The following is a 17,291-nucleotide window of genomic DNA, read 5'->3' on the forward strand; positions in this document are numbered from 1 at the left end:
ATATATTTAATATAAACATTTTTCTTAAATATATGCATGCATGTGTTTGTATTTATATCTATTTAAATATACACAGCATACACACATTATGTAAACAAAAACTTTTGTTTTGGATGCGATTAATCGCGATTAATTGTTTGGCAGCACTACTTTATATTAGAACCTATTAGGAGGTAAACAAAGAATGTTCTTCATAAGTTTAATACAAAAAGATCATTTATTTGCTTCAATATTTTGCCAGGCATGCCAATAATACATAAGTAGTCCAACTGGACGCAAGTGCAAACTTTATAAGCACAACCGGTTAAAAAATAATCTAAATTAATATTACAATTTATTTTCTCATATTAATCATAAAATACCACAACTGTAGAAAAATACTTCTTTAACATTTTAAAATAAAAAAATACAATTATCAAAGCCTTTTGTTTTGTTGTGCTCTGTTTTTCTGAAAATGCAAACATCTCCCACAACTGTCTGAAACGCTCAAATCCCAGAAGACTGAGCAGCCCTCAGTCATAAGCCCCACATCACTGACGACTTGGAAAATTTACCTCTCGATACCCATGATGCCTTACCAGACACAAAAATAACATACACAATATATTACAGGAAGGCAAGAATATCCCTCGAAAAACAACGGTACAAGACATTTGTGCAATTACAGCAAACTTATGAATAAGAACAGGAAAAAAGTGGTACAGAAATGGTGTGACAAACCAAACAAACAGTGGCTATGCATGACCATGCTATGTTGAACTACTTAAATGTGCTTGTTGGGAGATTGGAGTATAAATTTATTCCCACCAAAAGTGCTAGAACAAAAGTAGTCTCTGTGAATCAGTTCATTAAGATGCAGGTGCCACTTCTCAAGAAGCAGAATGATGATAAATCTACTGTTCTGAAAAAAGTTCTTCATAATATAATATGTTGGTCCAACGATGAGCGATGATGAATAAAACACCAATCGATTTATCAGAGCTTTCCATTTCCTTCCTACAATGCAGCAGGCACTTCCTGGGGAGACTCCGACTTGAGTTTTGGACCAAGTACAGACAGCAGAGAAGGTTCAATCCACTCTAAAAGTATAAACAATCCATTGTGGTGCATTGAGGAGTTAAGAACCTTGACCAAGAGCTTAAGAATGCTTTATTAAGGGGCTTAAAAATCTCATTCAGATCTGTTGTAGACACACGCGCACACCTCTGCGGTCAGAAGGGAGGTCAACTCACATTCACAGACCAGGATGGCTCTGTATCTCACACAAGACGACACAAAGACTTCACACGCACATACAAACGGTGCTGCAAACACCCGAGTAGACCGCCGCTGTCCAGTCCACACCAGTCTGGCAGGTCAAGTCTTTCGGTCCCTCCGACTGGGCAATAAAGTCTGTTGCTTAACAGATGAGCTCTTGTTGTATTTCGGGACGAGGTGGGAACGGCTCTGTGAAACTGAAAGTGTCCCGTCCTGTCTTCAGCTCCCCCTGGCCTGGACAGGTGGGATATGAAGGGATGACTAGTTCTGGGGAAGGAACGGGACTTTCAGGCTCTGATTCAGATTGGCTGGCTTCTTGCTCATCTAGAGGGGCTTCCACAGCATGGTGATGAGAGTCGAGCCTTAACCAGGGATGATTTAGACACTGTTCCACTGTGGCTCGTTTTCTAGAGAGAGAGAGGCGGGGGGAGACTGTTTAACAAACATTGTGATTTTTTTATGTGCAATATTATGCAACATCTTTTATATCAGATTGTACAACATACATCTCAGGACTGGTCACAACATAGTGTTGACAAGTCACATTCTCATATTGGCACATGAAATGATGATAGTACAACAATAGTAGATATAAACAAGCCCTTGCATTAATATTGGCAGTAATATTTTGCCAGGAAAAGAAAAACAGTTTTTTTTTTGGAGTAAATGAATAAAATTATAAAATTATGCATAAAAAGAAGGGGGAAAATATTCAATATCCAAATAATAGGTCAGGTTATTTTATTTAAAATAAAAATAGTAAAAAAAATAAAAATTGTTCGGCTAAATTAAGAAAAAAAAAACCTGTTTATTATTATATTTTATATTTTAATTCACAAAAAATATTGGGGAAAGAAATGCAAATAATAATAAACATCCATGAAAAGTGAAAAACAAAAAAAAAACCACTTCGCTCATTAAGTGAGCAAAGACCGTGAAATTGGCCTATGGTGAAAAATTATAAAGTGTGAGAAAATGTTAAGAGTGCTTTTTTCTCATCAGCATTTGGGTTTCTCCACCACTCTGCAAAAATGAAAGACTCTCACACTCTCTCGTTTAGGTTCCCAGATTTTTCCTTCCCCAGTTACTCACACTCAAAGGAATTTTTCCACATTGCTTTAAGCTATCATTTTTCCTCTTCTGCTTTCTCAGTGGCAATGATCTAAAAGCATTAAGTTTTATGGAGTGCAGATTATGGTTCTGGATCAGAGACCATGCTCCTATCAGTTCTCATATAGCAGTGATGGCGGAAGGTCTGGACTGTCATTTGTTAGACCAGCAGACCAAAAAAGGCTTTTACCATTCATCAGTTAAAGCAAAAGAGCATAGGGATGTGGGGGAAAAAAGTAAGACTGAAAGGATCATTTCACGGTATATTCAAGACCCAGGGTCCATTACATTTTAATGAGAGATTGAAGCATGAGATTACATGTCTGGAGCAGAGCCAACTGAAGCCACTCCATCAATCAGGTTATGTAAGCTTGCATAAACCAAACTAGAGCATCCCAATGTCGTTTCACTTCCACATTCACGAAAAACAGCAAGTATTCCTACCTGGGGTTTTTGATAAGCAGGGACTGGATGAAATTCACAGCGAGGTCAGAGATGCCCTGAAAGACGTCCTCTGAGTAGTCCACATTGACCTGGGACACGTTCAGGAAGGTCTCCTGCTTTTCTTCTCCCAGAAAAGGCGACTCTCCTGTGAGCATCACGTAAATCAGCACCCCAATGCTCCTGTAGGGGAAAAACAGCAACACAGATCAGTACAGCAGAAAAACACGCCTTTAAATCTGATGTTTTATCACATGATAATAATCAATAAACCTACCCTGCTCTACTAAAAGAAAAGAAAAAATGCTGGTTTTAGTTGGTCTCCAGTGTGATCTGACTGGTTTTGGATTTTGGGCATTTCTTAGTTGGTTTGGTTGGGAGACCAGCTTAAACCAGCTAAGACTAGGAAACCAGCTTGGGCTTCAAGCATGTTTTTTTTTTAGTTAGGCTTACTTAAGTCATAAGACACTTAAGTCATATAGGTTATAAAGTTAATCTCTGAAAGTGGGCATGAAATGGAAATCAAACCTATATTCTAAACACGTGCTATAGATCTTATAGTGAACAATTCATTGTGCATATACATTTTTTTTACCATTTATTTAAACGTATAATTATTCATTCATAAGTTCGTACAATTGGTACATTGCAAGAAGAAACATTACAGAAAAAAGATCCGTCACTACTTGTTAAATTGCAACTTCAAACAACAGCAATAATCCTTACTTGGGTTAGAGGTTTGTTCTAAACCCTTAAAAAAAAAAAAAAAAAAAAAAAAAAAGACAATGACTGAAAACCCCCTTTTACGTCAATTAAAATGCATGTGAACGTTCTCTAGGGAACATTCTAGATCAGAGGGTTGTAAACTGATTGCACATGCTGACTTTTTACCATGCATATATAAACGCAGACATTTATTGTACTGCTAGATTACAGAAACGCATCATGCAACTTGTATCTGCTTTTATAGGCCCATTTATCCAGATGTCAGCACAACGGTAGATGACCTTTATATAACACCTCATATATGTGTCAAATACCACAAACTCTTTCTCCCTCTCTCTCACACACACACGTCTGGACTCTGAACACTTAAAGAGTTCAACTTACCACATGTCAGTAGCTGTGCTGATGGGCTCATAGTCCAGAATCTCAGGAGCTGAAGAAAAGAGAAACAAACATCTCATTACCCTTCACAACACAGCTACACAGTAAATGTTCAGTATCTCAGCAGTCTGATATTAAAAGGGTTCAAAAACTGGTTTTCTACAGATTTTCCAAGACTGAGGGAGTCACAACCAAGTCAATAGTCACGTGAAGTTTCACTAGTCTTACACTAGGCTTTCGGTTCACCCCTCCTCCTCACTATACTGAGCTAATAAGACTTCACATATCCGTTTTTGCAGCAGTAATGCTGTGTGTGGGGAGGATTTGAGGTTTCCAAATGAAGGAGGTCCGACTCACCCACATACTCGGGAGTACCCAGGATCTCCCGTACCTCTGACACACTGTCCACCCGCCGAGACAAGCCGAAGTCGACGATACGAATGTCACCCAGCGGCTGAGCACTCGTCAACAGGATGTTCTGAGGCTGGAGAAGACATAACGAGTGTGAGAGAGGAACCACTGAAGTACAGGAGAGCAGCCCCCATTTCCCCAATAAAAAAAACATTAAGAAAAATTAGCGGTACTAATATTTCATTTATTTACTTTTTAACTGAATCCAATAGTTGCGTGTGAAAAGTACCCTTCTTTAAATGCCCCATTAACCAATTATTAAAAAGTTTCCACCTCAAGCGTGCACATAATAGGTTCACTAAAAATCAAAGACTTTCTTTCAGTCTAACATCCCGAGGCACAAAACTAGCGTGTATTGCAAGATTAGAGCCGTTGAAAGCTTTCACACAACAAATTAGTAATATTACAATTAGATTTAAGTGCTTGGTGTTATTATAACTGTGCATTTAATCAGGTCTGGTTAATTGTCTCAAGAACACTATCAGAAGTCCCATTAATTCGCAAATGTTATCCAACTTTTTTGCTGACCTCTGCCTCATGTTATGCAATAAATGTTGATGTTATAAATCCAGGGTGTACTATATCCCAAAACAGAACAGAGGGGGAAACTATTTGTAGTTCCTTTCTTTGTTACGCCCACATACACAGACATAATACAGCTATTTAATCAATTACTTGGGAGCAGAGATGTTTTAGCCCTCAAGTGACTTTCAGGCATATTAGTTACAACAAAACTGTTTTGATTCAAACCCAAACTGCCAAGAATGGTCAAAGAGATGTTTGAGACATTCCAGGCCTCTGATCTAATCATTATCATCATCATCATCTATATGTGCACAAACATACAAACAGTACACTCACCTTAAGGTCCAAATGAACTACGTTGTTTTTATGGAGACAAGCCACGCCCGTCAGAATCTGCCTGGCCAATCGAATGACGTCTTTCTCTGTGAAGGCCTCGTCATTATCAGCAACACACTGGTTAAAGATTTCTCCTCCGGCAGCACTGAAAGACAGAAATAGAGTGAGAGGATTACAATTTAGATCTCAAATTACATTCTCACATGTTACATGGTTTCAAGTTGTGTTTTACTGCGCCACAAAAAAATCCTATTAAATGCATATGATTAGAGACACCCAAAAAGACACAAACACACCCTCAACCATCCTAGAATAATAAGTTTCACAGATGAGGGTGAGGTGTTTCATTGTCCCATCTGATATCAGTGTTTAAGCCATATCAAGCATATAATGAGCTTGTAGAGTGGTTTCAACTCTATGCCAGGTGCTTGGCACTCCTTCCTATACATTATAATTGGGCCTCTCCAACAAGACAGCTAATTATTAAATTAGAGGAGACCTCTGGGTACCGACGGAGGGGGAACTTCATCCTTGCATAACCGTAGCAAGGGTTACCATGAGGATTTGCAGGCGGATACTCCTTTGGGCGATGAAAGACTGGGAAAATCAGGGCCATGTGTAGTGGATTTTGGGCCGCACACATACACCCTATCCAATACACACTCACGTTCATGCCTTTCAACTACAGTGAAGAGTCTGTATGTATTTGTGTGTGGTGTACGTTACATAACAGCTGAATCCAGCTGTATAAATAGGGGATTCTGGGTATCGCTTATCAGATGAACAACTAAAGGCTTATAAAATAAAGGACACTGGGATATTGAGAACCTTTCGTCCCCTTTTAATCAAACACGTCACAACAACTCAAGCCCTTCACCCTAATGGACTAAACCCTCCACTCTCAATTCCCCGTCTTCTAAAGTAACAACAGCAAAACAAACCCCAAAGAGGTCTGTTAATGCTCACACGTGCAAGGTCAAATCCTCACAGTCTTTCATGTACGGAAAAACATTGTGCGTGTGAGAGAAAATTCAAAGCATCTATAAAGTGGTTCAATGGACTGACTCGGATTTATGACTCAAGAAGAGCAGCTGTAGCATAAAATAAATCAAAACTACAGGCTGATGATGCTGACGTCCCATTTTTATTGATTTCACCAAATCAAAAAGCCACTGCAATGGCAAGCGATGAAACTTAAACATTTGTCAGATGAATTGCAAGTTTACTCTGTGGTTTTGAAGCCATGAGAATTTGGAGCAAAGGCAAAGATTTGTTGCTCAAATAAACTCTTTTTCTGGAACAGAAAGCAAGGATAACAATATGCTCATCCGTTACCCAAGACCACCAAGAGCGCATTTCCCCTCTCACGAGAAGACGAGAATGAGTACTCAGACTTAAAGGGTCTTGCAAACGATGTGAAGAATGCTCTCCAAAGGCAATCATCTGGAAATCAGCAACTCTGAGAAACACGTTTGTCGTCGATAGCGATTCAATTCCATGAATTTAGGATGGCTTGTATACATACCTACCGTGGACTGCATCAAAACTGCTTTCATACTAACCAAATGGTAACATACTCGACAAACGAATTTAGATCAACACCAAAAGCTCAAGTGAGAAATCTCCTTTAGTTTTGTAATTTTCCTTAAAATTCCTTATATTAAAAAAATTGACATTCCTTAATCCATGTTGCATCTGGTATTGGTACTAACAATTATTCTGTTTCAGAAGATCACAAGATTCCTACAGTAAATGAACAGTGTGTTCAGCCTTACAAAAACTCACTTTCCAAGCTGCTCAAAAAGAGCTGTGAAAAAGTCTATAAATGCCAGATGTCTGGTCTCTCTGGCTTTATTTTGGGGTATTAACAGTGTGCTGAACCAGAGGCAGTTGGACACTGTACATCTGCATCATTCAGAAGGACTTTAAGCCACTGAAAGGTCCATTTCAGAGACTTCTGAGGGTGTTTGATCAAGCAGATGAGGAAAAGAGAGAAGCGTGATGAAGACGAAGACTTATGACAAAAAGACTTACATAAGAGCTTTCCTAGAAAGATAAATGCCAAACTTTGAGCAAGGGAGGGCCCCTTTCATTTTAAGGAATGAAAAACAGATCACCACAGATAGAGTAACTTTTTTTTCCAAAGAACATGCATTCTCAGTGATAAATTCTGCCATGATGTGGGTGGTTGCTAGAGTGTTTTTCCAGCCCAAAACAAAAGAGATCACCCTAAAATATCTATTCTGGTCTCTAGATCATTTAAAGTCAACGCAGACTGCTTAAAAGTAAGAATAATAGTTTTAAGAAGATGAAAACTCTCTCTAACCTACAGTTAGGCCTGTTACTTGATCTGACCCATTTTAAATTTAACAGCCAGTCCCAAAAACATCCTAAAATCTCATTTTACACCAAACACACGTAGATGTGGCCTAGCAGTGGCTAGTGTATTTATGTAATAGCCTGTGCTAGTGTTTCACCGCAAATTTGTGTGGGGTGTCTGTGTATGTATGGTAAATGTAATTATGACCTTTCCTATTCTCAGTTTTACAATAGCTACGGTTTTAACTTTAAATGGCAGCGAATGGCGAGAATTCTGTTTGTGTCTAACAAAGGATGTGGTGATGCATTGCACATGCAAGCGTGAGTATGTCGCAGCTCTGCTTTTAGAAGAAAAGCCACAGGAAATGGAAAATTAAGTGTTTCTTTCTGTCTGCGTCTCTTCGGTTTAACTGGTTTTTACTGCTAAACCTGCTCACATCAAGTTTAAGGATTTAACTAACAACAGAAAACCAGAGTAAAGAATTGGATGCATTGTTCCTTACCAAACCAGACAGACTGTTCAAACATGAAAGCAGACAGAAATATGCAAACATGCAAAAAAAAAAAAAAAAAAGAGTGGGGCTTAACTTTCTCACATATACATATATATAAAAAATTCATAATATAATTCATTAATATAAATGTCAGATTTAGCCTTTATTTTTATATATACTATGTGCAAACAGAACAACCAGACCTTGATGCGACTGAACTTGCACAACAATTGACGAAAAACAAGAAGCATTACCTTCCTTATAAGGTAAACTTACTCCACAGGCTGTCTGCACACATGCCGAGGTGCGTGCTAACAAGTGACAGCTTGACACACAGCTGTCTCTTCAGAGGAAGTGGCTTAGCTGTGTGCAGCAAGTGGGCTGACTTTTTTCTTCTTTTTTTTTTTTTTTTTTAAAGAGAGATGTGATCTACCAATTCTCAAAACCTCCGTCATTCAACCTGTCAGCATCCTGCCTCTCTGTACACATCAACACGCACAACGTGCAAAAAACCAGACTGTTGATTTTATGCAGAATTTGCAATAACACAGACAGTAGGGGAAAAACAATTACTTCAACAAATTAAGGGGAAAAAATAGATTTGAATGATAGATACAGAGAGAGCTTATGAAAAGCATTTAAACTTAACGACCTGTCATTTCCTCCTCATTAGTAAATGTGTTCTGCTTCTGTTTTACTGGAAAAACTCAAATAGTGTGATTACGCTTCAGCTGAACATATACAGTAAAAAAATTCTCAAATATGTGGTGAATCTCAAAGTGTTAAATGAAAACTCTTAAAAAAAAAAACATTTTACATGATTTTACATTTTTACGTTTACCGTTTATTAAATTCAGAAATTTTAAAGAATGTCCTGGCTGCTCTGTTGCATTTGATTACAATGAATGGAGACAGGAGCTTACAAAAGTATCAACTTTTAACACTCATTTTGTGTGACACAATGAAACCCATATGGGGTTGGAACAATGTAAGGGTAATCTATTTTTATTTGTTGAGTAATACAGTGAATGTAGGTTTGCTTTAAAACTCATGGCTTTAAACTGATCGGTCAGGTCTGCTGTATGTTTTTAACTGAGAAGTTCAGCAGAAAACCGTATGGCAAAGGAAACAGGTTTGGTATGATTTTGACCTAGTTGCAGTGTGGTCAGAAAAACTGCACTCACTTTGCGGTGCTTTCTGAGAAGCGTTCGGATTTGACCTTTCACAAGGACCAAGCACAAGACCACCACATTCTCACAAGGAATTTATACATTGGTGTCTTTGATTTCTTTTTATGGTTGTTGTATTGGAACATTCAGCTCACTCAGTCAAAAGAAGAACGAGCTCGACTGTGGTCTGCGGTAACCTTCAGAAAGGTACAAACAACACGCTTTCAAACAACAGCGTTTTGAAAAATTCCTGTTTTGATTTACCCGCTGTGCCATTTCTTTGTGCCTGTAATTCTAATCTTCAAAAGCCCTGGTGACTCGGAATAACAAAATTATGGTGCGAAATGTCCAAATCATCATAAAACACTCCGCATTGCCCTTCACTTTCGCGGTCAGGGAATGTAGCTACATAACTGTGTGAGTGCGTGTCTTACCACTCTAATACGAGGATGATCTCTGTGGTGGTCTCGTAGACCTCGTGCAGCGCCACCACATAGGGATTTGCCTCGGCTGACTCCAGCACAGCAATCTCGTTCAGAATGTCGCTGCGGCAGTCCTGACCCTTCCGCCTTTTCCGCAGGAACTTCGCAGCGTGCTCCTTGCCAGTAGTCTTCTCCACACACTTCTTCACTACTGCAAACTTGCCCCTGCGTGCACACAAACATACACACAAGAGCGATTAAATAAACAGTTTAGGAAATGTTTGGAGAATGAAAATGAGGAACTCAAAATACAAGCACTTTGAGTAATGATTTTAGTGTTGAACGATTAAACATGAACTTTTATTATAGAGCTCTCCGGAACAATTGGTTCCGATCAAGCATTTACAGCTTAAAAAAAAAAAAAAAAAAAAAAAAAAAAAAAAATTATATATAAATTTTTTTTTTTTTTTTTTTAAAGTGTTAGATATGCATTATATACACACATTAGAAGAAAAAAAATCAATTTAATATTTCCAATTTTTGTTTAATAGTTTTAAACATTTTAAAAATATTTTTAAATATAACTTTTTCTTTACAGGGTTTCATTCATTAAATAGCAGAGGGCTGAGCATGCAAAACCGGTTCACAAAGTTAGCATGGTGATAATGACTTGTTTTAAGAGTGTTGCAGACTGATAAGACACTTGTTTTTTTTTGTTTTTTTTTAAATGCTGCATCTTTCACACACTCACACACAGAGAATAAGCAAATCTTCAATCAACTTTTACAAGGAAGTGTTCAAAAATAAAAACTATTTTTAAAAATCACATGACATTAGAACATGAGCCACTAATTCTGAGGTGACTATCGTATGTGTCTTTTTGTAGCTTAACAGCCATGACCTGCTGCAAAAATCAAATCAAAAAATACAATTTTGCAACCAAATAAGGAAGTGACAAATAATAGGTAAACAGCTACTTAAGTTTTTTTCATGCACAGTAAGAATTGACATCACAGTTATAGTGTTGTCATTATTAGATCATCTGCACATTGATGATGAACTGTGAACATCTTTGTATTCATTGTTAACCTGTCAATTTTGCACTTGTCATGATCATTCCCTCCCTTCTTCATTTGCAATGAGAGCCTGACACCCAAATGATAAGAATGACAGTTGGAGGCTGGAGCCGTCTGAGCTCTGAGGGCACTTACACAGACTCATTCACACCAATTTCCTGCCGCCTCACTCATCTGACCTCATCTATCAGTCAAAAGACAGACAGGGCGCTGCGCACACACAAAGAACAGGCCTGTCAGCGTGGACATTCTCTTGTTTGACAGCGAGAGGGATAAATGGCTCTTAACCACACCTCCTCTTCAGGCCATCTCATAAAAGGACAGAAGTTTGTGTGTGTGGTAGAGACCCCAACAGACAGACCACCCAACTCTTCCAACACCCCTCCATTGAGAGTCAATGGTGTCCACTCCTCCCACCGTCTAGTTCAGCCAATGACCAAACATGACAATTACAAACAAAATACAGCCCCCCCCCCCCCTCCCCACCCACCCCGCGTGACCTCTCCTCTGCCCACTGATCGTCTCTTCCCATCTACGTTTCCATTAACACCCTACTTAAAAGTTTAACACAGACACGCAAAGAGACAGGTGGAAAATAAAGATTCCGGATGGAGCTTCAGTTCTCAAAGCATCTCAAAGACCTAATCAAATGGCCAAGCAAAGTTGTCCTTCCTGTGTCGACATGTGATCCTGGACCACAAAACCAGTCTTAAGTCGCTGGGGTATATTTGTATCAATAGCCAAAAACACATTGTATGGGTCAAAATTATAGATTTTTCTTTTATGTCAAAAATCATTATGATAATAGGTAAAGATCATGTTCCATGAAGATATATTTTGTAAATTTCTTACCGTAAATATACAAAAACTTCATTTTTGATTAGTAATACTCATTGCTAAGAACTTCATTTGGGCAAGTAAAGACCATTTTCTCAATATTTAGTTTTTTTTTTTGCACCCTCAGATTCCAGATTTTCAAATAGTTGTATCTCAGCCAAATATTGCCCGATCCTAACAAACCATACATCAATGGAAAGCTTTTTTTTTTTTTCAGTTGTCAGATGTATACATCACAATTTCGAAAAATTGACACTCAAGACTGGTTTTGTGGTCCAGGGTCACATATTTGCTATTGAACAAAGACAGGGAAGAACTTAAAAAGTGGTTAACTTAAAATAAAAAAAAATAAAAAACAATGAATACTAAAATTATACGTAAAAACAGATAATTAATAAAAAAAATAAAAAATAAAAAGTGAATAAAAGCAGGGGAGGAAACACTCATTGTATACACAAAAAAAAAAAGTGATTTTAACAAAAAACTGAAAATGCTACAGTAAAAACCTGTTAAATGGTTAATGGTAAGTTCCTGTAAAATTTACAGGGAAAAAAAAACTTAAACTGACGTTCCCAAAATTCCCTGCGTTGCATTTCAAATTTAGTTTGAATCTGATGTTTTTTTTTTTTTTAAATAAGTTTCTTCTTGGTATATTAACATTATATCAGTTAATGAAATTACTGTATTTAACTAAATTGAAAGTTAAAACTGTAAAACCTAAAATGTTACAGGATTTTTTACGGTAGAATTCTGGCAACCACAGCTGCCGTTTTTTTTACCGTACATTTTACGGATTTTTTTTTTTTTTTTTTTTACAGTGTAGAATGTTTTTTTGGGCTCAAATTTAAACATTTTGGCCAACTTTGCCATAAGAAAAAAACTAGCAGATATACATAAAATAAAGATGTATCTTTTTTGGCCACAAAACATTAAACTTGAAAATTATGGGGGCTTTAAAAAACTTTTGTTGTTGGGTCTTGGTGTTAACAACTCCTATGATTGCAAACCATTAAAAAAAAGTCCCTGAAAATTTCCAAGGGTGCGAGCCAAAATGCATGCATTGACAGTGTTAGAGTGATTTTCCTGTTAAACGCGAGTATGGTTGGCAGGAGCGAGCATGTTCCAGCGTCTGAGCTCAGAACGCAGTCGGACTACAGAGTTCACAAAGAGTACAAGAACCACATGTGACGATGCAGACTCTCAGAACAACCCAGTTGTTTAGTAGTTCAGGCTCTGATTAAATTATCCTGAACAAAAAATGTTTTGACTGCTGCAGACACAAAAGTTTACAATTTCTGAATTGCAAAACACCCATAAAGTGTTGGATTGAGAGTTGACAAAGTCAAAGGTCACTGCATTAGATGCCATAATTCTGCCAACCTCACATTTCTCCTGCCCTCTTCTCAGAGGGGTGAATAGAGCTGGTTTGAAAAGTCAGGCATTCTTCAAAGTTCTTCCAAAACATAAAAAAAAAAAAAAAAAAATTAAAAAGGCCAAACCAATAATGCTCAGCACTGCAAAGATGAATGAGAAATCAGTAAAATACCACAATACTCTGAAATACCAATGAATACAGAGTCTCAAACTAAAACAATGACTGGGCAGGAAATGTACATTCATCTTTGGAGATGACCCAGATACTCTGGTGGTTAGACTTCCTGTGCAAAAAAGTAAAATCACACAGTCTTTCACAGTCTATCCGTCTCCATCTCTCGGTTTCATTCTCATGGCCAGATGGTAGAAACATGTTCACTTTGAGAGTCAAAGATTGGATAAACATTTAAAAGACCAAAAGGCATGCACGTGTGCATGAACACACAAACACAGGACCATTTAGACACAAAGATATACAATCTCAATCCATTATTAAAGGGAAATCGTACAACCCCATTATTAAGCGAAGGACTGAATCACATGCACAGCTGGCCTGCCTGCTACCGGTATGGCAGAAGGCTCAGTCAGCAACCCAGAATTCTGCAGTAAAACATTCCTCACACAGACCACCTCGGATAGGGGATCACTAAATTCTCAACTGAACTCATGAACTTTATTGGCATCCTGAGGATAAAAAGTGCAGATAACCAAAACAGCCGCACAGCAAGAGAAGAAAGTGTGGTTTCATTAAAAAAAAAAAAAAAAAAAGGTTGAAAATATGAAGTTAATTGAAAGCTGGTGAAAAGGTGGTGCGAGGACTGATGAGGTTGTATATCTGTGGATGTAGTTCCTCAAATAGATTTTGGTGCATGATCAGTGGTAAGATTTTGAAGGTTGGTGTTAAACTCATTTTTGGATACTCTAGAGGAGCTCCAAAGATGATATGCTTAAAAATACCCTCTAATCTCACTGAATTAGGACACAACTCATAAGAACTTTAATGAACTAGGACATCCACTACACTGTGCGTCAGGTGACCAATTCTGGAGATATTCAAGGAGAACAGACATAAGTTTATTACGGCATTCCACACTTTGTTCTCTCACAGCATCCATTTCCGCACCAGTGTTGACTTTTGGTTCTCAAAACATTAATGAGTACTATTGTTATAAATCTGAAGAAATAAGGGGGAGAAAATGACTGGAAATGGAAACAGAACTAAACACGACTGATAACTAAACTGATCTTCCATCAACTAAAACAAGTTGTCTGGGAACAAACTTTGGATTTGATCTCACTGAATAATACGGAAATTGCTGTTTGGAGCTTTGTGTCAAATGAATGGAGTGCTGACAACAGGGCCAGATGGCTTGGCCATTCAGTAAGACGAGTGTGTTCAGCCACACACACACACACACACAGAAACATACATTTTACCATCCAAGTTGGGTTTAAATGCAGAAAAAAATCTAAGCCAACGAATGTGTTATGTTCATCTGGAGAGCTGAAGAATGGTTTTAAAAGGTGACCCATCACTAAAGAAAGATTTTGGTTGCACTCCGAGGAAATCACAAGACAAGCTGGCCCACTCAACTTTTCTGCTGCAAGGCTACTTTCACATGAAGATGTTGTATGTAGACATGTGATAAAGGAAAAGAGGAAAAGGGATGAAATCAGATTAGGTTACGCTGAAGGAATGCAAGATATTTGTGCGACCGTCTCCCTCTGCCTACCTAATCAGCACATCAATATCCACCAACATCTGCATTCCTCCATTCCTCATTCAATTCTAGCTATGGTAAGCAAATCAGATAGGCTGCATTATAAAAATAACGGCTTGCCTTATGACTCATGCATGTGGTCTTTTCATGCGCTTTAATTACAGGAAAAACTTGAGAGGATTCTAAGGCATGAGTAAATAGTGCCATCTCGCATAGTGTGTGGCGAAATGTGAAGTTTCAGAGAGAACCAAATGCCAGCTAAATCCAGTCCAAATTGAGACATTTTACAACCCAATCCACAAATTACCCATCAAATTGGGTTAAATGATGCGGAAAAGGCCATGAGAATTAAAATCCAGATACTTGGAAAACAAAAATCACCTAAAGGCAGCAGAAACGGACCATGCAACTATCAACAAGCGCATGAATGTTTAAATGAACACATCTGCCCAAGAGAAAACAAGCTACAGTGGTCAAACGATACCATCTTGTCTATAATTAGTCAGTGGAGCATTAGAGGACAATGTCACGGCAAGCAGTGATAGGATATATCCATCACACATTGGTCCCGTGCGGCTCTGAATTAACATGTTTTACATTCTTTGTTTCCTTCAGAACACGCACTGAGAGGATCCAAGTCTGGTTTTCAGGCACAAGGGGCCCCTGGAAAATGCCAATAAGCATGTACGGCGGTTCACCTTTGTTTGATTCATCCCAGTGAACCGATCCATTTGAATCCATTCACTAAAATGATTCACTATGATTTGTTCAGGTGACAAGCAAATTTAGTTGTAATGATCAATGAATCCTTTACTCAACTGATACTTCCACGAACAAAACAAGTCTGACTATCCTTTATTTAAATGCGTGTCTATAGGTCGACTAGAAGCGATTCTATAAGCATTTCCCTCACAAAAAAACAAAGAGATGTCAGTGTTTCAACTGTGGTGCATGGCATCAAGCCATACTGTAAAAACGACTAATAACTAATATCTAAATAACCTCTTTACATCAATTTAATTGTCTTTAATCAGAACAAAACTCAAAACACGACTGACTTGTGGTAGTTCAGAGCACCTACCAATGAAATACTTCCTCACAGCAGTCACTGGTACCCATTATTTCGCACTATAGTCAATCTCTGAAGGAAAGAAAGCCAATAAAGCAGTTATGCGCCTCACAAAACTTAAGTGCACGAAAATATGAGTCAATGCATGGAAGTGAACGACAACGATTCGTTGAATTAACATATTGGTATACAAAAGAAACTCTACTAATTCACCTGATTGCAGCCCCACACTGCAAGAGAACTAAAGCGAACCAGAGAACGGTCCCATTATAATAAACGCAAAGTTGGATTATTTTATAAATTCGTGTAGTTCGTTTGCAATATTGGCAAACTGCAATAAGGGTTAAAATCTGTCTGGTTGATCCTCAGATTACACATGCTGGAGCCAAACAAATCTCTTTCGGCTTCCAGCTGGCAGTGATTCACTCCCCAATTAAATCTCACGCCGGTTCTCAACTTTGTGAAACTTCCTACAGGAATATGACAACATTTATTGTACACATCTAAATATTTTAAACGCGCTAATTCGTCTATAGAATAGATAATTGACAGTGTTTTACCTGCCAAGCTCTTTGCCAACCAGTTCATAGTTGTTCTTGAAGGGGTCGGTCCTTATCCGCGTGCGAATCTTTGTGACCATTCCGTTCCTGTTCATCATTGCGCCGTTACAGTCCTGCTGCAGGATAATGCCTGGAGTTCTCCGGAGCACTGAGTAGAAATACAAACGTTTAGTCCATCAGGTACCTATCATAGAGCGCTATTCAAGCAAACTATGTTGTAAAAAAAAGATGCTTAGTTAACTGTTGCAAGGGCAAAATTTCAAAAACAAAATATTTGTTTATCACAGCGGTGCAAAGGTTCTGAAACTATTTAATGGTTTCCAAGACACTCACAGAACTTGTTGAGGACCGCGACAGATCACCGATATGCCCACGTCCAAGCAGCGGTAACTCAGTTTGAGAATGCGGACAAACATTCCCAAGCACAAGGCTCTATACAAACCCCGCCCCTAACGATCCGGCCAATGGGAGTGTAGAATCCTCGAAGGAGGCGGGGCTATAGAATGGTAATTCATAGACTAATTTTGTATTCGCAACTCCTCTGTAGAAAATCTGTCCCGTGAAATGATCAGATAAAAAGTTCTACAAAACTTCTGGAACATATACATGCATAACAAAACTGTTTATGTTTTCTATTTTTTACTTGTTTTGCATATTGTCAAATACAAAACATATCTAAAATATGTTTAAAATTATACATTTCAGCAAAAATATATTTTGATATTTTAAGGATTCAAAAACATATATTTTTAGAAAAATATTTCTTTCAACCGTGCTATTTACAGCATCAAATATTTTGGGCAAAGATTTTTATTTTATTTTATTCTTTACTTCTGTATATTTTATTTAGGCCTATTTACTTTTTGCCATATGGGAATATTCGTCTTCCCTCCTCTCTCACTCATATTTTCTGTCACACTTTGAAAAACACTCTTTCTTTTTAGATTTGTTCACTCAACTCCAAGTCTGTTGATTCCTTTGTTGTCACTGGCAACCAAACAGACAGTGCCCTACCTTGACTTGCCTCATACTTTACTAAATCATATCTGTCTCTCACTCTCTC

The 17,291-nt window shown here is 38.0% G+C and overlaps 1 protein-coding gene across 1 annotated transcript; it reads right to left on the reverse strand.

Annotated features, from left to right (window-relative positions):
- Positions 1 to 200: 200 nt before the first annotated feature.
- LOC306856707 (serine/threonine-protein kinase 17A-like) lies at positions 201 to 16,653 on the reverse strand. The gene is made up of 8 exons (XM_079396120.1): positions 16,562 to 16,653; positions 16,229 to 16,376; positions 9,604 to 9,816; positions 5,188 to 5,332; positions 4,273 to 4,399; positions 3,919 to 3,967; positions 2,812 to 2,991; positions 201 to 1,664 (listed from the first exon to the last, which is right to left on the reverse strand). Exons 2-8 carry the CDS (start codon positions 16,324 to 16,326, stop codon positions 1,400 to 1,402), a joined length of 1,077 nt encoding a protein of 358 aa, XP_079252246.1. The 5' UTR covers positions 16,327 to 16,376; positions 16,562 to 16,653; the 3' UTR covers positions 201 to 1,399.
- Positions 16,654 to 17,291: the final 638 nt, after the last annotated feature.

This window comes from Barbus barbus (genome assembly GCF_936440315.1).
Source record: "Barbus barbus genome assembly, chromosome: 3".
NCBI lineage: Eukaryota > Metazoa > Chordata > Actinopteri > Cypriniformes > Cyprinidae > Barbus > Barbus barbus.

Coding starts and splice junctions, on each gene's coding strand:
- LOC306856707 (XM_079396120.1), bottom strand. CDS start 16,326: ATGATGAACAGGAACGGAATGGTCACAAAGATTCGCACGCGGATAAGG. Junction 5,333..9,603: donor ATCATCCTCGTATTAGAGTG/GTAAGACACGCA, acceptor TCTGTCTTTCAG/TGCTGCCGGAGGAGAAATCT. Junction 4,400..5,187: donor TAGTTCATTTGGACCTTAAG/GTGAGTGTACTG, acceptor TGTCTTCTCCAG/CCTCAGAACATCCTGTTGAC.